General features: G+C 53.8%; 1 protein-coding gene across 3 annotated transcripts in view; it reads left to right on the plus strand.

The window, feature by feature from the left end:
- The window catches only part of EPHB1 (EPH receptor B1), an 85,596-nt gene that overhangs the window by 57,225 nt on the left and 5,020 nt on the right, over positions 1-23,351 (plus strand). For all 3 annotated transcript variants that reach the window (XM_030028403.2, XM_030028402.2, XM_030028404.2), the window contains exons 5-16: positions 683-1,018; positions 4,251-4,432; positions 5,672-5,834; positions 7,962-8,070; positions 8,288-8,352; positions 12,227-12,349; positions 13,421-13,668; positions 13,904-14,119; positions 16,251-16,400; positions 17,015-17,208; positions 17,686-17,841; positions 18,224-19,592. In XM_030028403.2, coding sequence (XP_029884263.1) covers positions 683-1,018; positions 4,251-4,432; positions 5,672-5,834; positions 7,962-8,070; positions 8,288-8,352; positions 12,227-12,349; positions 13,421-13,668; positions 13,904-14,119; positions 16,251-16,400; positions 17,015-17,208; positions 17,686-17,841; positions 18,224-18,332 — 2,051 coding nt within the window. In that variant the 3' untranslated portion in view covers positions 18,333-19,592. The remainder of the gene's footprint in view (positions 1-682; positions 1,019-4,250; positions 4,433-5,671; positions 5,835-7,961; positions 8,071-8,287; positions 8,353-12,226; positions 12,350-13,420; positions 13,669-13,903; positions 14,120-16,250; positions 16,401-17,014; positions 17,209-17,685; positions 17,842-18,223; positions 19,593-23,351) is intronic.

The raw sequence follows: 23,351 nt of genomic DNA on the forward strand, positions 1-23,351 counted from the left end.
CCCGTTCTGGCACTGCTTGCAATCGGAGCTGCATTCAATTCCCGTCCTCCGAAGCATTTCCGATGGCTCCCAGTGGATTTGATCAATGCAATTTTGATCTCTCGTCTAACATCCAAGCTGCTTACAAACCAGTGAGCAGTGCCGGCTCTCCTCCATGCTGTTAAATACCCAGACTCCCAACGTGAGATATTGAACTGTTAATAACCACTTCCCATTTTGGACTCTCTTTTCACCCACTGCTCCTCTGTTCCTCGGCGGTGCTGGCTAAGTGGCATTTCTCTCAATGTGATAATCTGTTTGAGGTACTTCTCCATGCAAGCACTGGAGCTATCTTGGCATCTCCTGATCATTAAAGTGGATCCATCTTGGCAGATAGATCTGCATGCACTCTGCATGAGGGTTTTTTTGGAGTCTAAGTGGGTTTGTGGCATGGGAGTCCTCATCCCCAACTGTGAAACCCCTCTATGTGGGTGGTTGGAGATGGGGGCCAGCATTGCTGATAGGGAGAGCCTGACCCTGAATTAGGCAAAGCCATGGAGACCAAATCCCTCCCAAGACAGGAGGTGATGGGTGGACCGACAGACAGAGTTGTGGGGTGTCCTTCTCCGTGTTGGAGCCCCCAGTAGAGCTGAGTGTGACATTTTGGGCAAGGACCCATCTCAAGTGCTCTCCTTTCCTGCAGGCGTCCCTTCTGGACCCCGCAATGTCATCTCCATTGTCAATGAGACGTCCATCATTCTGGAGTGGCACCCGCCGCGAGAGACGGGGGGTCGCGATGACGTCACCTACAACATCGTCTGCAAGAAGTGCCGGTCAGACCGACGCGCCTGCTCCCGCTGTGATGACAATGTGGACTTTGTCCCCAGGCAGCTGGGGCTGACAGAGACCCGGGTCTTCATCAGCAACCTGTGGGCGCACACGCCCTACACCTTTGAAATCCAGGCTGTCAATGGGGTTTCCAACAAGAGCCCCTTCCCACCACAGCATGTCTCTGTCAACATCACCACCAACCAAGCCGGTGAGTTCTGAGACGATGCAGTGCCGGGGTTTTTTAGCTGTACCCTACCAGTTGCAAGCTGTGTGTGGAAGGAAGCTTCATGTCCGAAAGAAAAAGCTCCCAGGGTGTAAGTGGTGTGTGATGGCTGTGGTAAACCTGCACCCAGCCCTGGGTGGGCTAGGGGGAAGGCGGTAAGCGGGGAGAAAGGCCAGGAAAAGAGAGAGGGAGAGGAATGGGGGAGGTGGAGGATGTGCCTACACCCTGGGCAAAGTGAGAGCTGGGTTGTGGGAGGGAAGGGGATGAGGACCAATACCTGCTTTTTATCCCCCTCTAGATTGCTTGGGGATGAAATGGCATCGCTATTTCCCCCCTTCTCCCAGGTGGGAGCAGGGAGATGGGGTGAATCCAGCCTTGAAATGCAGCCTGGCTGCATTACAGCAAGGAGGGAGCAGCATCCCAGGGCTGAGTTCAGGCTCCATCTCCTCTGGCACATCCCTCTCCCATCATTTTCCTCTTGTCCCCTTTTCCAGGCTCCCCTGCCCCTTTCCCTCCCTGTTCCCAATCAGGCATCAGGAACTGAACAAGCAGCTCTGGGCCAAGCCAGGATGCCGGCAGAGTGGGTGTGCAGATGGCAAGGGGGGACCTGGTCCTGGGCTGCAATGAAGAGCACAGGGAGCAGAGGGGATGGAAACCGATCTGCTTTGGGCAGAGAAAGGGGATGGTAATTTCTGCTTTGTGCCGAGTGTGTAATGCAGGCAGCCTTCGCCAGCCCGCTCCCTTGGGAGAGCATGACAGAGAAACCTGTTGTAAATATTTTAGTCTCCTGGCTCCAGGGAATACAAATGTACGCTTGTGCCTGGCTGGCATCGCTGTCTCTTGAACCATGTGCAATCAAACTTGCCTCTTGTTTCCAGGCCTTTTTTTGGGGGGGGGGGGGATTTTTGGGGTGTTTCTTTGCTCATCTCCCACCCTGGGGCTGCCTGCGAGCTGGGAACAGCCAGGGCACCCACGGCCATCTGTCCGTACCCCAGTGCTCCCTGTTTGTCTTGCAAAGGCTGAATATTAACATGGAAGTGATCCCAGTGCCACAGTATGGGCTGCAGGGTAACCTGATGGAAACGCATCAGGTGTGTCAAGGGCAGGATTGGTGCTGTCCCTCTAAAATCCCTTTGGTTTTGCAGTGGGTTTTTCCACCCGCTTCCCCCACACAGGGCTGGATCTGGGCTGCTTGGTGCATCTCATCCCGCAGGGCTGCTCCCAGTCCCATCCGCCTGCACGCCGCTATCTGCGCTAATGGGGCGGGGAACGCAGCAATTAACAAAACAGCAATCAAGCTAAGTGTTTAATTTCAGCCCACAAGCATCTTCTTGGAGCGGATGTGGAGAGATTAAAAAAAAAATACAGGATTAAATACACCAGGTAAACAAAGGCGGTGCCAAACTATCGACATCTCTCAGTGCGGCCGCGTGGAGCGGGGCTCCTGCTGCCCCAAGATTGCCTCTGCAGCACGATCCTGTGCCCCAAGCTGGTCGTGCCAAGCTCAGCTCTGCCCCAGACCCATGCGGAGGAGGCATCTTCCCCGCCCAGCGCTGCCTGCACTCTGGGCGCAACGAGGAGGAGGAGGAGGGCAGAGAAGGCTGGACAGGGAGCTGACCCTGCGAGCAGGTCATGCCAGTGCCTCTTTGGGTGTGGAGAGACTTGGGTACCTTTCGTGGAGGCTTTTAGTAGGATTAAGTGCAGGATCAGGGCCGTATTGGCTGGCTCTAGCCCTTTCAAGTATAACTTGGAGGGCAAAAAGCCTTTGTGAAAGTGACTCCTGGCTAATCTAGAGGCTCGGTGTCCTTGATGGTGGAAGGGCGGTGTTGCTGCTGCTGGAGATGCTTGGGTCCAGTGATGCTCGGCTCCGGGATGCTCAGCTCCACGGATACTTGATTCTGGGGGTGCTCAACTCCAGGGGTGCTCAGCTCTGGGGATGCTTGGCTCCAGTGATGCTCGGCTCCGGGATGCTCAGCTCCACAGATACTTGATTCTGGGGGTGCTCAACTCCAGGGGTGCTCAGCTCTGGGGATGCTTGGCTCCAGGGATGCTCAGCTCCCTGGCAGGCACAGAGCAGCCCTGGGTTTGCTCCAGTGCATGCGGAGAGCGGGGCAGGGAGCAGCAGCAGTGAGGACAATGTGCCTGGCAGCTATTTTAGGAAACCTGCTCACTTAGCTTGTCTGGTGCATGAACTGAAGTACTATGGGGCGCTTTGTAGAGCAACGTGGTGCGTTACATAGCTGGCGGGACTGATTAGAAACGCATGGCACAGAGGGAAGGGGGTCGGACGAACCATGCTGGGCTTGCACCCGATGCCAACTGCATGCTTGGCCAGGGCCAAGCATCTTGCTTTCTCCAGGGGTGCTGCAACAAGATGCCCAAGACCCCTGTGGTTTGCTGCCTGGGAGGTCTTGGGGGGCTGCAGGGCTGGAGGTGCTGCCTTTTGAGCACCCTTGCGCTATGGCCCCAGGGCAGGCAAAGAGCTGAAGGAGGGTTTGAGACTATTCTGCAAGTGTTTGGGCTTTGGAAATAAAACTCCTGGGAGAAGCATGTTTGGGCACTGAGGATAAGCATCCCCTGAGACCCCCTAGGAGTGGACCCAGCAGCTCCTCTGGGACAGGCCTGAGCCAAAGCTGTGCTACAGGCTCCAGGACCCTGGGGTCCCCTTGCTGGCCTGGGGTGTCCCTGCCCTGGTTTCCTGTCATCGTCCTCAGGGTGGGCAGATTTTTGCTCCTACATCCTGTTACTGACGGCAGATGGGGTCGCAGCCATGGCACAGGCTCCCGCAGTGCTGGGTCCTGGCTCCCCCAGAGAAGCTGTTACAGCAAAAGATGGCAAGCAGAGCTGGAGACCGTCATCGAGCCTTGGTTTGTCCCTGCTGGGGAGAGCTTTGCTGTCTTTGCCCTGCCGTGGGAGACATCCTTGGAGCAAGCAATCCCAGGGAGAAGGAACACTGAGGATTTCTAAGCCCCTAATTAAAAAGTGTAATTGGTTTAAATACTAGAATTCCCTCGCCGTCTTGCTGCTCTGTCTCCTTGTAAGCTGCCGAGATGCCGCTCTTCCCACTGCTAATGCGGGAGCTTGTCCCATGGGGTGAACCACTGCAGGCTCGGGAGATTCAGGATGCTCCACATGCCCAGGAGGTTTTCCCCCTCCCTAGGGCTGTCGATCCTACCGCTTTCCATTGATTTTCCCTCCCTCCCTGCTTCCTCGGCAGCACCCTCCACTGTCCCCATCATGCACCAGGTGAGTGCCACGATGAGGAGCATCACACTTTCCTGGCCTCAGCCCGAGCAGCCCAATGGCATCATCCTGGACTATGAGATCCGCTACTACGAGAAGGTCAGCCGTATCTGCACGCCTGATGTCAGCAGCACCGTGGGCTCCAGGCCGGCAGTGGTAAGCTTGGGTCAAAACCTTGCGACGGAGGGTGGGATGGGGGCACGTGAAGCTTCGTACGGCACTGCCAGGAGGCTGCTCAGGTCCTGAGCTTGCTGGGAGAGGGGGAACATCAACAAGCTTTGAGTCAGGCTCTTTGTTGGGAAGGTCCGGGTGGTGGGACAGGCCGTGGGACAGGTGCCTGGTCGCCTGTGCTGGCTCTGGAGGGTGGGAGCAATGTGCAACCAGAGAAAGGGGAGCGATGTTGTGGCTACAAATTCTAATTCCTCCCCTGCGGCAGCATTTTCTCCAGCACATCAGTGCCTGTTGCTGCCTTGGCTCTGGTATCTGCTAGGGTAAGCAGGGACCCGGAGCATGGGCACAGCATCAGGAGGAAAGGACAGGGACGGTGAGGACCAGCGAAGGTTATCAGGGTTGTCCCTCTCCCACGTCACTGTCTCCTGCTGGGTCCTTTGACTGGCAGCCATCCTTCCCCACAGGGGACACGCTCTCGACCCTTGCGGTGAACCATGCCGAGCCCAAGCTGTTCCATCCCTCCTGCGTCTTGCCAGCTTTAATGAATTCCTCTAACGTGAAAAATTAGATGATCTCACCAGCAGGCCCTTTACAGTAAATCACTGCGGAGTGTTGCAAAAAATGAGATTTGAGATGGATGAGGTTTCCACCAAGGTTTGGCAGAAGAACTCCTGCCAGCAGAGCAGGGACCATAGGGGCTGGGGCTCTCAGTAGAGGCAAGTTGCTGTTGAACCTGCTTGAGTGAGGTCTCATAGGGCATGTTATGGTGTTTCCATAACTGCATGACACTTCTGAAACGTGCAGGGACATCAGTGGTTCAAAGAGGAGGGATTTGCTGCACACGAGTGTTTTTGCTCTGGATGCTCTTACTGTTTCCCCCTGCTGCTCCATGCTCTTTGCTATGGTGGGACCAGGGGGGCTGCCTGGGAGGCACATGCTGTGGGGACCTTCCCAGTTCCTTGGGGGCCAGACAGAGCTCATGGGTCCTCTTCCTGTGGGATCTTCCATGTCAGGGGTTGAGGGCAACCAGGAGTGTCCGAGCCACCTTGCCCAGGCTCCGGGCACTTGTCCTCCTGGAGCAGAACCAGGGCCACCACTTTATGCCCCTGCAGATAAACCTCATCCCTGCCATCAATGGGGATGGGTGGGCTGCAGGGCAGATCATCCCCCTTGCTGTCCCCTGTGCCCGTCCCTGCTGACCGTCTCTCTTGACCATGCCTGCAGGACCACAACGAGTACAACTCCTCCATGGCCCGCAGCCAGACCAACACGGCCAGGATCGAGGGGCTGCGACCCGGCATGGTGTATGTGGTACAGGTGCGAGCCCGTACCGTGGCTGGCTACGGCAAGTACAGCGGGAAAATGTGCTTCCAGACGCTGACGGATGGTGAGTCCAGGATGGGGAGGCAGGGAGGCGAAGGGGGTGGTGACAGCTTCGAGTGACAGCTTCAGGCTCTAATTGGATTAAACGAATATATCTCCACAAACCTTTCTCCCAGCGGGCAGTGTGGCAAAAGCCAGGTGATTTACAGCAGTGTCTTATTAATCGCCAGCTGGAGGAGTAATCTGCTTTAAATCTCTTAGCTCTGTTTTCTCCCCTGCTATTTAAGCTGCGGTTTTGTCTTTCCTGCCTCTGACCGTGGTGGTAGAGCCCCCCTGCCATCGGCTGTGAGTCCGGCACGGCAGGGTGGGGAGGAGTGGGGGGTTGTGGATCCCTGGAGGAAGAACTTCTGGGATGCTCTCCAGGGATGTTCTGGGATGCTCAGAGCTGCATCTGAGCTATCAGGGGAAAGCAGGAAGGGTCAGACTCATCACTGAAAGCTGATTTCCCACCCTGAGGTGGTGTGTCAAAGGGGCCAGCTCATGACCTTCATGGCTTCTTCTGGCCTCCTTGACAGAGTTGTGCTGTCGTTCTTCTGGCCCCAGCCTTTCCCTGCGCTTACAAACACTAGATCCCTTTAGAGAATAACTCATGGGAGGGTTTTTCATTAATCCCAGTTTTGGGACAAATCCAGAAGTCGGTGAATGAAGCAAGGCTCCTTTTGTGGTCCTCCTACCCCTTCAGACACTGGGGGAGCTGAAGTCCCTGCAAGGACCCCCTTCCTTGCCTCTGTCAGCATGATTTCTGCTCCGGTTAGGTGACACCCATGGGTCCCAGCCCCACTGGCAGTCTTTCCTAAAACTTCCCTTCTCTCCTAAATCTGGGCCTCCCTGTGCTTGCGCTCGTGTTGAATACCAGCCAGGGCAGGAAGAGGAAAGCCATGCGGGGTGACCAAGGGAAGGAAATGGTAATAAACCCCCCCAATGCCTTGAATATTCAGAATTAGAGAAGTGAGAAGAAAAATCCTGCCTCAAATAAGCAATTAATTGAAATTTAATAAGAATGGATAGTGTAGATTATTAAATAATAATTGATTGTTAGATGAGAATTTCTCAGGATTTAAGCGGCGTGCAAGAGATAAATCTAGTTGCGAGTAATTAACAGCAGAGCAGAAAAATAGAGATAAAAGGGTGCTAAATGCTTTCTTTTTGAGTGAATTTTATTTTAACCCTTGCTTGCGGCTGCTGGCCCAGCCTGGCAGACCTTACTGGTGACAGTTGGAGAGGGGGGTGTTTCTGGGGGGCTGCAGAAGCCCCCAGGAGTGTCGAGTCTCCTGAATACTGCCCACTGCAGGTACCCACACTGCTAAGGGGGCAGGGCAGGAGAAGGGGAAAATGGGGGAAGACACATGGACGTTGCAAGCGGCTTTCTTGGGATTCCTCCAGGCATGTCCAGTACTCCCTGTGCCACCTCGGCTTTCACCCCAGCCTGCTGCTGAAGGATGCAGGGGGTGGCCAAGGGGATGCAAAGGGGTTTGAGGGATGCTCAGTGTGGAAGGGGTGCTGTGGTTGCTGTGGCTCTGCAAAAGGAGGTGGCTCATGCCACCTGTGGAGATTTAAAAACCTACAAGCAGACCTGCAGCGAAGGTGCTCGGGTTCTGGGCGCCTCTCTCAAGGTTAACTGTTGCATGGTGGACTCTCTGGTATCTAATATTGGTGAACTCCTGATGCAGCCTTCCCCAGCTGGTTTGGTTATTAATAGGGTCTCTTCTCTCCTTCCTTTCCTGGAGTGTGTAGGAACTTTGTATCTGTGATACCATGTGTTAAATTTGGTAGAAACAACCAACAGGTTTTAATTCATTGAAGGAAGAGAAACCCCAGAGACATAGACAAAGCCACCTTTTAAACCTCATCTCTTTGGGAAACTAGGCCCACACACTGTTGGTTTGACTTGATTCCCAGGATCTTCTCTTTTATATTTTTAACCCAAAACACGTGAGCCGAGCATGACAATCATTTCTTGTGCAACGCAGCACTGGCTCATCACCTGCCTGGATCCCCCTCGTCCCACCACCCTCGCATGGGAGCAGCACTCACGGAGTCAGAGAGGGTGTTACGGGACCCCTTTCCAGGAGGCTGCTCTTACTCCATGAGCGTCCAAGGGAGAATTCACCCCATCCTTCTTCTCTTGCAGATGACTACAAGTCGGAGCTGAGAGAGCAGTTGCCTTTGATCGCGGGGTCCGCAGCGGCCGGGGTGGTCTTCATCGTCTCACTGGTGGCCATTTCTATTGTCTGCAGCAGGTGGGTCCCTGTGGGATGCTGTGTCCCTGGAAGGTGGAGGTGGTGAGACATAGGTGTGAGAGATTTGGGTTAGGAGGGGAGGGATTGGGGACCCCCGTAGCTGGAGAGAGCGCCGAGCTGCCACCGCTTGCCAAGTGTTGCTGGCAGGGGAGTGGTTCGGGGCCATCACCAGCCACTGGTTCCTCAGGCCTGGCTGTTTTCTCCCCTCTTCTCCCAGGAAGCGCGCCTACAGCAAGGAGGCAGTGTACAGCGATAAATTACAGCACTACAGCACCGGGCGAGGTGAGCGGGGAAAAGTGGGCAGGGAAAATACTCCTAAACCTGCACCCAGTGTGTGCCCCACTCCTCCACCTTCAGCTGTGCATGGTGGGGGGATGAAAGCCCCATGGGGCAGATGGAGAGGACTGTAGGGTGGGAGTAGAGATGTTCACAGCTGAGTGTCAGGGTGTCTGTGGGGGTTTTGCAGTGCTGCAGCATTATGGGTGGGAAAAGAGGAGCAACAGGCAGGATTTGAGGGATGGGGATGGATTTAGGGGGACAGGCAGGGGGGATATAGTAGGACAGGGGATGAGGAGAGGATGCTGTGAAGACTCCCAAAGGAGGAAGGAAAGGAGAGAGACAGTGTGTGGAGGGGGGATGAGCTCCTGATCTCCTGCCACAGGCTCTGCCCTGGCCAGGATCAGTGCTGGGCTGCTCTTACCGCTAAAGGGACTCTGGATTTTGGGAGTGTGGCCCATGGCCGGGGAGTGGCGGCTGGTGGCCAGCATTGCTGCTGTCCTGGCCATGTGGCTGATGCTTGTCCTGCACCCTGCTCTGGGAAGGATGTGCGGCCAGTGACTGGGAAGGTTTAACTGGCTTTGGGCTGATGATCCTCTTGGCAAATGACTAGGAGAGCCTGAGGTTGAAGGGCCTTTTCCTAAGACACCTTTGCAGTTGGTGGAGCTGCACACCAGCATAAATTTGAGGTGTCTGTTGTGTATAACGTGCTCTGGTGCTCCTCCAGCTCCCAGTAAAGCACCCAACAGGCTATTGGGATTGCTGGAAATAGTAAAGCAGCAAAGCAGCAGCTCCAAGGGGTGAGGAGTTGCCACCCGGTGCCCATGGGCTCCGTACCCCAGGGGTACCCTGCGGGACATAAATCCCATTTACACTCTCGTAGAGATGCTTCCCAGGTGCATTTTGCTGCCTTGTCAAAGAAACCATTCCTGGCTCCTGAGCACCTGCCTGGGGAAAAGGGATGGCAGCAGGATGTAGGGCTGGGTGAAGGATGGCCGAGGAAGAGGGGAACAGGATGGGTGAGGGGAGAGGATGGATGGAGATGGAGTGATCAGCCTGGCAGAGAAAACGGGAGGGCTGACAGCGAAGGAAAGGGTTTGGAGGCAGCCAGGAGAGCCCAGCCTAGCTGACAACAGCACACTAAATCTCTTTGGACCTTCTCAGCTTCATACCGAACCCTCTCAATGTGATGGCACAGCTGTGGGGGGCTGTAAACCTCCCAGCAAACGAGAAACTGTTTTCCAAACACTACCGGATGATACTTAAATACGATGGACTTGTGCTTTTCCTCCCTCTTTTCTTTGTGTTTCTGTGCTGTGGGTAGTGGGGGAAGATGTATTTGATGCCTGATGGCTAAACTTGTGTTAAGCTGCAGGTAGGCTTTTCTTTCCTATTTTCTCCCTGTTTTGAAACAATCCCCACCCCATGTGCAGCCCTAGCTCGCCCCAAGCACCCCAAAACCCAGGGTGCTCAAACCAGGTAGGAAAGCAGTGAAGCGGGTGTCTGTGTTTAGTTTTAAAGCTGGGCAATGCGAGGATCAGTGTCCGAAAGCCAGGGGTGCCAGGGCTCCTGGACGCGCAGCAAAACCCTTTCAAGGTTAGCAAGCCTCCAGGCGCTTGGTTATTGCAGATGCTGGAGCAAAACAGGTGGGAAATTTGTGGTGAGCAACTAATGGAGTAACGAGTGCATCCGCCGGAACAAATCACCTGTGTGTTTAGTGGCACGACAATTACAGCCTCCCTGGCGGGGCTCTGCCGTCCCTCCCAGGAGCCACCCAGGGATTGCTGGCTGCCTGCTGCTGGCAAGGACTGCCCGGGGTGGGTTTTGGGGTGTGATGGGTTCTCTCAGGTTGTAATTTCTCATGCTTTATCTCTGCTGCTGCTTCGCCAGGAGCTTTGAGATAGCGGAAACAGAGAAAGCGTCCTGTTGAAGCAGCGGCGATTCAGCAGGCAAGGGTTTTTCTCTGATATTGATTCCCAAGGAAAAATGATGTCGGAAGGAATCTAACACTGGAGTCTGGGTCACGGTGCAGAGCGCTTCAACTTTCGAAGAGTGATAAAAAATTTGCCATCATCTGCAGTAGTGATAAATGGCCTAATCCAGTTTCTAGGAGTATCGGGGCGATTTTAAGAGCACAAAGCTCTCTTTGCAGGCAGGCTCAGCACGGGTTGCCTTTGATGTTGCACTCCGGTACCTGGCATTTCGCCCAGCTTTTGCCAGCATGGTGATGATTAGCCAGTGGCTGAGGTTTGCAGAAATGAGTAATGGGTTTAGGTGCCCTAATCCCGCTCATTCAGATGGGATAAAGATTAGGGGGGAGCTGAACCTGGTGTTTACTGAGCCTATGGGCAGACCCTGGGGCACATCAGATGGTGTTTGAAAATGAGCCCGAGTTGACAGTGGGCAGGAAGCTTCGGCATTATTGTCTCCTTTATTTCTTCAATATTTTGATCAGTGAGTCAGCCTCGATTACGATCCTGTAAATCCCTTTGTAATCCTGGCTGGAGCATCAGCTGCTCTTGTAAAAAAATTTATGGGGCAGTTAAAGTGTATGAGACACAGCCGTAAAGGGATTTATGAACTGGGAGATGCACAGATGGCTTCATTGCAGCCTTCCCTGCCCGCCTCCGAGGCGCAGAGCTTTTGCCCCAAACGCCCCTTTTGGGGACGAGGATGCTCCTGCCTGGTCCCTCCCGAGTCCTGGGTGCCCTGCAAGCAGTTCTCCCTCAGTGGCTGTTTTGCACCAGCAGTGCCCTCCTGTGAGGCTTTCACGTCTCCTCCCAAATTACTTGCCGGCAAACTTGCAAACCAACCGGGAGCTGATTTAGATTCCCGGCGCGGAGCTGCACAGAGGCGATGCTGCGGTCTGTGTGTTCGTCTGCACGTCGGCTCTAGAAAGGCTCTGGGAAGTGCCAGCGCAATGGGACTGTGGCCCTTGGCGAGGTCCTTAACAGTGTAATCAAATGCTATTAATCACTCTAAAGGAGAGGTACCTCGGGGAGGAGGACCAGGCAGTGATGTCCCTCCTGGTCTCCTCCAGAGATGACCTTGAGGGGCTGCTATGCGATCCCAAGTCCCCTTTTTGGGTGAGAAATGGCATGGGAGGCTGAACCCCCACAGGGGACAACACCTTGTTCTGGGTTCCCTTTGGGGACTGTGGTATAACGCCGGTGCCCCACTGAGCCCGGGGATGGCAGTGGCCGCACTCTGCCCCTCAGCCGTGCCCCCCGGCGGCTCTGCAAGCCGCAGGGCATCCAAATACATTGTCTGCCAACCCCATTTGGGGAATTTGGGGGCCTGTTTTGGTTTCTTCCCCCATTTGAAAAGGGCAAGAGCCCACTTGCTGCATCTCCCTGCAGCGTGGCCAGATCCTGCTGCCATGCATTGCCTCTGTGCCCTCCACTTGTCATGGAGGCTGGCCAAGCCTTATTTGATGGCTCCATACAGGTTGTTGATTATAATTGCTGCATTCTGTCAGTTTAGTAGCCGCCACAAAGCTATCAGAGGCCTTTTTGGGTAAATAAATATTTCTTCACTAATGCATGGAGCCTCGTAAAACCCTCACTGTAAAGCCAGCTAATTGTAGTTCACGTCTGTAACTGATCCCCATCACCAGGGAGGAGGAAGAGGAAGGATAACAGCGGAGGAGCGGAGGGCAGAGAGTGAGAGGAGGGGATGCAGAGGGGGCTCAGATGGAGCAGGGGGACCAAAGAGGACGATAAGGGTCTATGGAGGTGGCGCAGGTGAGCACAACGATAGCAGCCATCTTAACGGACGTATGGAGGGCATGAGGACATGGGGGTCTCCAGTTCTTGGCCATAGCACAACTGCTTTTGGTTTCTCTCCCTTTTGCTGTTGCTCACATATTTCCTGCAACAAGGGTCTCCAGGGATGAAGATCTACATCGACCCCTTTACTTACGAGGACCCCAACGAGGCGGTCCGAGAGTTTGCCAAGGAGATCGATGTATCCTTTGTGAAGATTGAAGAAGTCATTGGAGCAGGTGGGTCTCGCGGTCCCCTGCCGCCCATCCTTCCCTGCCCTCTCTGCTGCTCCTGCGTGGCCAGATGCAGTTTTCACCCGGAGCAATTTTCTGGGGGTGCACATGTGGTTGTTCACTGGGAAACCCTCATGGAAGCCTCGAAACATCAGGCTTTCCCCGGTTTGTGATGGGTTAGGGTGGACATGAGGTTGGCTTCTGCTCTCAAAGGTCCTCTGAGGTGGGAAAGACTCCATGAGCGTAATCACTGGGTGACTGCAGGGCCTCTTGGGATTTCCTACTTGGCTTTTCCATGAGATAACAAGAAAAAGCCAGAACTCACTCTAGTCTGTGCCATATTCCCATACATATGTATATATACACATGCGTGCACGTATCTGTATGTCATCTGTGCTGCTTTTATTGCCATTTTTAAATAACAGTGTTGTACTCATAGAAGAGAAAGTGAGAAGCTGGGGGGAAGCTGCAAAGAAGCAATGAGCTAGTTTGGTCAGGATCAAGTTCAGCAATGTATCAGCCACCCTTTGCTGCTCATCAAGGCAAAGTGGCTGCAAACCTGGCTTAAATGTAATCCCTCCACAGGCAAATTTTGCCTTGGCGACAGAAAAGCTCTCCTGCTGAAAATGAGAGGACACTTTCTCTGTATTTTACATCAGAGGGCAGCAATGAAAACAGCCCAATTATTTTCCATTCCAAGATAAGTGATGTGCAAAAAGGCAACTGAGATTACCAATGCCGACACCTTATATTTGAGGTAGTCCTTAAATGTTGATGCTCTTGCTCTGCAAATCCTTCTTGCGGGGGTTTGCAAGAGTGGCCCCAGCCTCTGCTTCTGTTGGTGCTAGGCTCTGTCACCTTGGAGAAAGTTGCAAGCCCAAACATGTCTTCAGCAGCAGACATTGCCCCTTTTAAAGAGGACAGGCGAGTAGGATTTATAGAGAGCATCGTTGAAGGGTGAACTGGCTGACATTTCTCAGCCAGTTGGTTTGGAGACCAAGCAGCTCAAGGTACCATTACTCTGTGCAGTGTTTTATGTGGAGGAGGAGGTTGTAGTGGATGCTCTTGCACTTGCAGGGGAGTTTGGAGAAGTGTATAAAGGACGCCTGAAGTTGCCTGGCAAGCGGGAGATCTACGTGGCCATCAAAACGCTCAAAGCTGGCTACTCCGAGAAGCAGCGCCGGGATTTCCTGAGTGAGGCCAGCATCATGGGGCAGTTTGACCACCCCAACATCATTCGGCTAGAAGGGGTGGTGACCAAAAGCCGACCAGTCATGATCATCACAGAATTCATGGAGAACGGGGCCCTGGACTCGTTCTTGCGGGTAAGGCAAGGTGGGGCCGTGCGGGCTGTTGTTCACCTGTGGGAGCTAGTTGCAGTGTGCCGTACACCCCCACATGTATTTTGGTACTGGCGTACCTCTGCTTTAATCAGGCAGGGCAGGGCAGCTGGATAGTCCTCTGGGGAGGTACAGCATCCTCCCAAGGTTGGGGTGAGTGGCTGTGGTCCCACAGTGGGGTCTGCATGCTCACCCCAGTGCCTGCTCTTTCTGATCACAGCAAAACGATGGGCAGTTCACAGTGATCCAGCTGGTGGGGATGCTCAGAGGAATTGCTGCCGGGATGAAGTACCTTGCAGAGATGAATTATGTGCACCGAGATCTGGCTGCCAGGAACATCCTGGTCAACAGCAACCTGGTGTGCAAAGTGTCCGACTTTGGCCTCTCACGCTACTTGCAGGATGATACATCCGACCCCACCTACACCAGCTCCTTGGTACGTACCTCTTGCAAGATTTGGTCTTGCCCAGCATCCCCAGTGCCTGCCCTGCACCCACTACCAGCTGGACCTGGGAGAATGGTGCTGGATGTACACCCCAGAGCTTCTACCATGGATGGGAGCATCTCAGGAGGGTTCCCACCACGTAGGCTCGTGGCCCAGAGACCCTGGCTGTGGCTCCCACTCATCATCCTCTTTTCCCTCCTTTCTCTTCCTCCCTTTTATGAGTTTTCTGCCTCCCTCCTCCCCCAAGCACCTTTCTGCTCTCAGCAGTTTCCAGATAAGCCTCTTCCCTCTCCTCCGTGGAGGGAAGGTGCACAGAGGAGTCCCTGGAGAGATGGGAAGGGGAGGCAGGGAGATCACAGCATCTCCCAATGGCACAGCGATGGTGTTTTAACTCCCCTTCCGCCAGCGTTCCAGGTCTGGTCTGCCTTTCTCTGCTGAAGACTTGTTCCAGGCGTTAATTAAAGAGACAAGCCTAATGGGAGCTCCACCGTTCCCCAGCCACCCTTCTTGTCCTTAATTAATTCATTTGTAGGTAGTGGCAGCCCTGCTTTCCCCTTGCTCCCCGCCACCGTGGGGGACCCCCAGCTCCTCACCAAGGCAGTCCTCCTGCCAGCAAGATTGTGAGACCCTTGGTGGTGGTAAGGATGATCAGAGGAGAAGGGGATGAGCAACCTGTTGGCCTCATCTAATCAATTAATTAAAAGAGCATGCGCTGGGTGGAAGTAAAAGGCTGCACTGACTCCTGCAGAAGCAGTTTCTTGGGCTGCCGAGCTGTGCATAACCCATGGACATGCCTTTAAGGCTGACTTTGTGTTTTCGCCCAGCTGCAGCCCCTCGCTCTTCCTCCCCGGTTTGTGATAACGTTTCACCCACGCCCCGTCCTGGACCTGCTCCACTCTGCTCCCTGCACACACCCGTCCTGCAGGCAGCAGCCTTTGAGCAGACACCCATCATTTATTTTTTGTTCAAATACCCCAGCAGTAGCTGCTGGGATGAGGCATGAAGTAGCCTTTCCCCACCTTTAGAGATAAAAGATATTATCTCATCTGTGTTTTTATTTAATTTAGGCCATAATAGATCTCCCCGGCAGCTGGGAAGTGATGCTGTGCCTGCGATTACATCACTCTGCCTCCCACAGCAGGTTTTTAGCTCTGGGGAAAAGGCAGGAAAAACAACCTAGCAGTTAATTTCTCCATTTGTAGTTATTCAAATCAAATTTTTTGCCATTCATCCTTCAAGAGCAGCTGACGCTTCATTGGAAAGACTACAGAAAACAATTGCGCTAAACGATTTACAGTGCAATTCTGCCCTGAGTAAATACTGTGCATGTCTGTGGTTTTCCTTCATCCCTTGGGTTTTTTTGCTGTTATTTCAGCAGTGCTTGCCCAGGTAGCAGTCCCTCTGTACATGCTGTCCCCCCACAGCATCCCTGCCTGCTCAGCATGGCCTCCAGCCCTTCCTGTCCTGGCAGGAGCTGGGACCTGCCCTGGCTTGATGGGGTGGCTTGAGACGCCGAGCCTGATTTTGAGCTTTTAGGAGAAATGAGGAGTGCTCTGCCAAAGGCACTTTCCTATTCTAGTGCTTTCCAAGTCTCCTTTGGGGCTTAAACATGTTTTGCTTTTTGCCTCCCAAGCCAAAAGTGGGGCTGGAAGGACCTTCCAGCAGTTGTGGGAGCCCAGTTGATGCCGTAGAGGATGCTCTTAGGTTAGACATTTTTTCCATTGAAGGCCAGGGGATGGGGATGCCTGTGGCTCCTTACCTGAGATGAGCACTAGTGCTGTTCTGCGTAGTCCTTGTCACCTGATGTGTCCCTGGGAAGGGAGCTGGGGACAGGCCACCGATGTGCCGGGTCCTGCAGGGCAGCTGGAGTGGGGAGGTGTCACTCAGGGGTGACACCTGAGTGGGATAAACCCTTGGATAAACCTTTTTGTTTTGTTTAGCTAAGCCCTTTTGTGCAGGTACAAGGTAAATTCATGGAGGTGTTTTCGGCTCCTGCCTCCTCGTCCCATCGGGTACCACCTGCCCACTCCTCAGCGGGGTCCCCGGGGACCAGTGGCTGGGGGTGTGTGGGATGGCTCTGAACCTGGCTCATGGGTGTCCGGGCTCCTCCCTTTTTCCACAGGGGGGGAAGATCCCTGTCAGGTGGACAGCGCCGGAGGCCATCGCCTACCGCAAGTTCACCTCGGCCAGCGACGTCTGGAGCTACGGCATCGTCATGTGGGAGGTGATGTCGTTTGGGGAGAGGCCCTACTGGGACATGTCTAACCAAGATGTAAGCACTGCGGTTCATCCACACAGCTCTGGGGAGTGTGGGGGGGGGGCTCATTCCCAAAGGAAAGCCCTGCCTGAACGGCTATCTGCTCCTTCCCGTGGCCTCGGCAGGGCTTGGTTTTGGAGATGAAACAGGCTGGCGAGCGAGAGGATGCAAGGAGGGAAATTGGGAAGAAAAGCCGGTGGGCTGGTAATTGGACTTCAGCAAGCTGCAGGGCCTTTGAAAATGTTCAGAGGGTTTACGAGCAGGGAAGGAGCTTTGGTAGTTGGACTGCTGTACTCTGATGCGATCTGCCGAGATAATGAGTGGCAGCTCTCTGCCGGGAGGAACTGCAGCGCGCGGAGCATCAGAGCGGAGATTAACCTCCGAGAGCCCCAGCTCCATCGGAGCCAGGAGAGTCTCCTCCTGCTCCCTTTGCTGATGATCAAATGGGCTGGCAGCTGCCTTCCCAACCTGCGGCAGCACTGCCTGTAGCACCTCTGCCCGCACATGCAGCTTGGCTCGGCTCAGAGTGGCAGGGGTGGCTCACCCTCTGCTGTGGCTGCGGTTTTACCTATCTGAGACCTCCGAGTCCCCTGTCTTCACGTGCTGCTTTCTCCCCTGCTGCCCTGCAGGTCATCAATGCCATCGAGCAGGATTACCGGCTCCCGCCACCCATGGACTGTCCCGCCGCCCTGCACCAGCTGATGCTGGACTGCTGGCAGAAGGACCGCAACACCCGCCCGCGCTTCACTGAGATAGTCAACACCCTCGATAAAATGATCCGCAACCCGGCAAGCCTCAAAACTGTGGCTACCATCACCGCTGTGTGAGTCTCCCGGCGTGCAGGGAATGCTCTCATGTCAGCATCCCAAGCCAAAGGCTCCCTGAGTGTCTCATGCTGCTGGGGGAGAGGAATTCATAAATCGTTTGCCAGAAGGGGAGGGGGGTTTGTCTTCGCTCTGCCTGACAGTCAGACAAAGAACATGTAGTTTTCAGTCAAGCAACAGCAATAATTCTTTGCTGTTGATTCTTTATGGCCTGTGACCATATGGGTGCAGTGTCTGCTCTGCCAGTGCCTTCGTCCCTGCGGCTCCCGCAACTGGATTACAATGTGCGGGGTTGCACAGTGCTGCTTGGCAGAGCGGTATTCCCATGGGACAGGCCTTCCTCATGGCCTTCCTTGTCTCAGGCACGTGCCGGGAGCAGGGCAGTACTGGGGGGAGCACAAGGGCACAGAGGGGTGGATTGGGGAGCATGTCTGTGCACCAGCTGGGCTTGTCCCCAGCAGTGTGTCCTGTTGCAGGCCTTCTCAGCCCCTCCTCGACCGCTCCATCCCTGACTTCACTGCCTTTACCTCAGTAGACGACTGGCTGAGTGCCGTGAAGATGAGCCAGTATCGGGACAGCTTCCTGACCGCTGGCTTCACCTCCCTGCAGCTTGTTGCCCAGATGACGTCCGAGTGAGTTGGGTGTCGCACCAGGGCTGCCCGAAAGCTGGGTGCTGCCCAGGGTGGGTTGGGTTTGGAGGGAGGTGGGAAGGTCAGTTCAAGGCACCTGCAAAGGAAGGGTGTGAGCATCCATCACACCGGTCAGCAGAAGCACCCTGAGTCTAGAGGTGGCCGCGTTCACTATCTGGGGGTCAGTGTGGGGGTGTCTCCCTGCTCTCGGTCCCACCTCATCCCCAGTGATGCTGATGGGGCTGCGCTTGGGCTCTGTGCTTGTTCTTCTGCTGAAAGGCATGGACCAGCTGAGCTTACATCCCTCACCTCACTTAGACACAGCAAAACAGATACACCAACCCTCAGCTGCCTATTGATAGTCCTCCATCTGTCTGTCTTCCAGAGACCTCCTGAGAATAGGGGTGACTTTGGCTGGGCACCAGAAGAAGATTCTGAACAGCGTCCAGTCCATGCGAGTACAGATGAGTCAGTCTCCGACCTCGATGGCATGACGTCCCTTGTTCAACAGGGAGGGGACAGGGAGGGCACGCAGCGGAAGGGCAGAGGAGGGAGGGGAGAAACTGACGGGCGCCATGGAGCACCGTTTGGAGGGGTGCCGCCGCTGCCTGGGGACTGTGACTGCAGACGAAGGGTGTTCCTAGGACTCATCTCTAACTGGTGACTTCCGTTCCTCACCAACAGAAGCACACTTACCAATGTCATGGGGAACAGCATATAAATACGTATAAATATGTACAAATCATATATTTAAAAAACAAAACAAAACAAAAAACAAACACAAAAAACAATGAAGACAAACCAATGTACGTTGGGGAAGCAAACCCAAACCCTAGAGACCAGACTCCAATCCCACCACCAGTGAGCAGTGGTCGAAACTGAGAAGGAGGAAGGGGCTGTTGGGGAAGGGAGAGCCACGAGATGGAGTGTCCCATCCAGAGAAACCACCTTCCTTTTCTTTTCTTCTTTCGCCCTCCCTCCCTGCCCCGGCCCTCCCTGCTTACCCCGCTTCCCTCTCTGCTCATGGACCAGGGTGGAAGTGTCCTCAGACATCTCTGCAGCTCCCTGCTGTCCTACCTGGGCGCCGCTCTGGCAACTACCAAAGGACTTCGCTGACCACTGCATGGGGGATCCGACTCAATCCAGTTAATGTCTTCATATTGAAGAAGAGATGTACCTTCAATAGAAAACCTTGGGTTTTTTTTTTTTCTCTTTTGCTTGCATTTTTTTTGCAAAAAGGAAAAAAAAGGATTAAAAAAAAAAAAAATCCATCCTGGAAAATGGAAAGAGGTGTTCCCGTGTGTGTGTGTGCGCTCGTGCGCGTGTGTACGTTGTCAACCTACCGTGGACTCACTGCTTATCCATAACCGAAGATCACCGCTGACCCTGTGGCCAGTGGCCGGCCAGTTCCCAGCCCAGGGAGGGCTGGGGATTGTGCCCGCAGCCCCCGGGAGTGGGAGGTAGCAGGGAAGCGCCCAACGGCAAAGCAAGCACTCAACATCCTGCAAGCGGGGAGGAGGATGCCAAGGGCCAGCCGGCACAGTGGGAATGGGATGGGACCAGAGGAGCTGCTGTGTGATTGTGACTGGGTCAGTGACTGCTGGAGAAGGAGAGATGCTCTGGGAAACAGACTGCTAAGGTCTCCAGAGCCTCGGCGATGCACGGAAGGTGGCTATGGAGGACTTTTTTTCCCATTCTTGCGGATCTAAGGATTTTGTTATTGAATTACAGACTTAGGTTTCATGGCTTCAGAGGTAGGTCCATTTGTCTCATGTACCTCTTTGTCCATCCGTCCATCCTTCTCTGTTTTTCAGCTCACTTCCTTAAAGCCTCTCCCGGTGAATGTTTCCTTGTGTTTAATTTGATTTTTTTTTTTTTTTGTTCCACCGTTAGTCTCCTTTGCAAATTGATCTAGTTAAAATTACTAGACGCATGTCAGTGTTTACACAGAATATTGTAAGGCTGGGCAATCTAATGTCCCTCTGTGGATCGCGCCGAGAGTTTATAAAATGAATGAACTCTTAATAAGGCTTTTACTTAGATGGTTGTGTGTGAGTTGTGATGATCCATCACTGCATTCTTGCAGACACTGTGCTGGCAGCAAGCAGCACCCATGGGGCAGGGGGAGCGGCGGCATGGGCAGGCTGCCCAGCTGTGCCTTGAGGGCTGCCGGTCCCTGCTGTAATTTGGTGGCGCGGTGGCTCATATGTGTATGAGAAACCCTCAGTCCTCCTCACGCATCCGTCCCCGCTGTGGGGATGCCCTGCATCTGTCCATGTTGTGAGGATGTCCTGCATCCTCCTGTGCCACGGTGATGCCCCACATCCAGCTGTGCCATGGGGATGCCTTGTGTCTGTGCCGTGGGGGTGCCTGCATCTGTCTGTGCTATGGGGATGCTCCGTGTTCATCAGTGCCATGAGGATCCCTCATGTCCACCTGTGTTATGGGTTTTCCCCTTGTCCGTCGTTGCCATGGGGATGCCCCACATCCATCTGCACATGGGATTGCTCCATGTCCATCTACACCATCGGATTGCCCAATGTTCATCTGTGCCATGGAGATGCCTCGCCAGATTTGCTTGCTGCCACTAAACACAAGGGGATAAGCCCTTCCTCTGCCTGCTGCCAGCACCTGTCCCCATGTCCTGGGTATGAGCATTGTTCCCCATGTTGGAGGCATCGGGGTGCTCTCTGGCTGGGGGGACCCCCCTGTGTCCTGTGGGGAGCATGTGCTTGGTTCGGGAGAATAGCGGCTGACACCACCAGCAGATGAAGGACCCTGGTGATGGGGTGCTCTTTACACCTCCGATTTTATTTCTTTAATCGTCTAAGGAAGATGACCTGCTGCTCTGCTGAAGAACAGGAACTAACAAGATGCAGGAATGAGCTTGTTTCAAATCACTGAACTCCCCCCAGAGAAAGAGGCAGAGAAAAACACCCCTTGTTTACAACAGCAGGGACTGCTTCTCGTCCTGTCTGATAGACGATCGCTAATACCTCTCGGGATACTCGCAGCCCAAATCTGTATTCCAGGATGTTGTCACACCGAATACAACATGCAGATGGAGAGGGCGCCGTGCATACTAATACACTGCCTCACCACATTGATATTCGCCGGTGGTGAAGGATCCTTTGTGGGTTTTTTTTATGATTTCTCTTTTATTAGAAGGAAGCTAAAGGCATTTAAAAAAACGAATGACAGCGACACAGGCTAAATATCAAAACTCCACCTTTACGACTCCTTTTTATTGAAAACAAGTAACATAAAATTCAGAAGACTTCTGTCAGACCATTTTGTTTCTTTAGACCTCACTCTTCCAAGAAAAATAAGTTTTCCAAACCGCAAAGCCTTTCTGTCCAGGAGTGACAGCATTATACCTGCCTGACCATGACAGTAGGGTTGTGTGTCTTTGGACTGGCCCTTCTTTTCCTTCATCAAATGCCGAGGAGGAGGCTCTCACCAGGGTAGGAGGTGCAGGGTGCCATCGAAGAGGTGCTGTCTAAGTCAAGGCTTGCTGCCAACATTCACTTCCCTGCGTCAACAGGAGACTGCCGGGTGCTTGGCCGTAGCTGTGTGACTGCGCTGTCCAGGTCACTTAGGAAGTCTTCTCCATCAGCAACGTCATGGAGAAGCGGTTGAGATGCTCTGGCTTTGCCTTGTGCAGGGATGGGGCGGGAGCTGCAGGCAGCGGTGGGACCTGGGGCAGGAGGCTCTGCCTTACAGCTACTGCTGTGTCTTTGTGGACCGAGGAGTGATGCAGATTTGGGTCCGTTGGATGCTTTGCCAACGTGGAGGAGCTCTGCCAAATGTGGGCAAAGAACCAGTGGAAAAAAAAAAAAAGAGGAGAAAGAAAACGACTAAGTGTGGTCTAAAAATGAAAGCTCCCATTTCACGTCGCCTTCTGCTCTGTGCTGTGGTTGGCATTGGAGTCCCATTCTTTGATCCCAAAGGGGAAGGGATGGCTCAATTATTTTTTCCCCCCAAAGTTTTGGTTTGCACAGAATAAAAGGAAGAAGGCAGCATTTCTGATCAAAGTGAACCAGCTCCACAGACCTTTTCTCCAGGCTGGGATTCATCTATCACACAGGGTCCTGGTGGGTTCATCTGCCACGTGCTAGTGCTGGGAGGTTCCCTTCGCTGGTGGACCCTGCCAGGGTGGATCCCGGCCCCCAGCTACTGCTTGTAGCTGAAGCTCGGCTGCGGTGCCTTGCTCCTCTGGCCACATCCCACTTCTGCGCTGAGCAGCGGCACATGGATGTGGCCGATCACCCGGGCTGCCTTCAAGTGAGCCCACCTCACGCTCACCCTTGATCCCGTCCTTTCACAGAAGTGCTTTGCAGTTGTCAGCTCCTTCTCTACATTTCTATGGCAACTGCAAAAACCTGAGCCCTTTTGTGTCTTTTTTAGTTTTTTTTTTTTTGTGTGTGTCTCTGTTGGCTTTGTCTTTTTTGCATGTAGCATTACATCAAAAAATGGACTTTTTGCCACAAAACCCCTGCTCTGAGCTTGGCCCATGATCTTGGTGTGAGAATCAGTGGACAAGATAGTCATGTCTGGACTGGGTGTTGCCTTCAGTTGGCTTCACATTGCCCCCTCCCTTCTGCATCCTCCGGTGCCAGCCCCACTGTGTTGCTCCCCACATCCCTTCCCCCCCCTGCCCCCCAAATCGCCATTGGTAATTCAACTGCATTGTTTCCCCCGGGCTTTGCCATATCTTTTATACAACCCCATCCCTGGCAGGCTGCGCCATGCGCGATGGAGGAGGCAGCAGCTTTCTCAATAGCAGTAATTAAAATGAGATGTCGTGCCGCTGCAAGCGAAGGTGAACTCAGCCACCCGCACATCCAAGGCGAGAGCAAGCTTTTGAACGTGGAAGAGGAGCATGTATTAATAGCATTATTACGTGCCTCTTTCTAGAAAAAAAAAGGAATGTATTTTATGCCATTTAATGACCTTCAAATTAACAGTTCTTTGAAAGCACTTATGTATATTTAATTTTAAATGTTGCTGCAAGTCAGAGCGGGGCTTGCGATGAAAACAGCAGGCAGCCGGTTTTTAAATAAGAGCGAGCTCAGACCATTATTTCTGAGCCTGTCAGCTTTTGGTGCTTGTAATGCTCCTTTCCCTAGCAGAAAACAGGGCTGTCATTTCCCCTGTCCCCCTTCCCTTCTTCTCTGTCTCTGCTCCAGGAGCTCCCACACGCTGGCCCGAGCCCCACGGGATCTCCTCTTCTGCTCTCCGCTCCTCTGTGGGGCAGTGGCATCTTCCCCACGAACTGGTGTGGAGGATGCTGCTCCTGGGTGTTTGATTCAGAGGGAGGGAAGGGTTGTTTCAGGGTTGGTTTGCAGAGGTCTCATCAATAAAGCTGTCCACATCCCTGCCTGCTGGCTGAGGACATCCCTGTGGGAGCCAGGGGAGCATCACAGCTGGCCTCTGGCCTGGGATAAATCATTGGGCATCACCTATGAAGGTTTTTTTTTGCACTGCCACAAACGCCATTGTTTTGCGATGGG

Source organism: Aquila chrysaetos, chromosome 10 (assembly GCF_900496995.4).
Source record: "Aquila chrysaetos chrysaetos chromosome 10, bAquChr1.4, whole genome shotgun sequence".
Lineage (NCBI taxonomy): Eukaryota > Metazoa > Chordata > Aves > Accipitriformes > Accipitridae > Aquila > Aquila chrysaetos.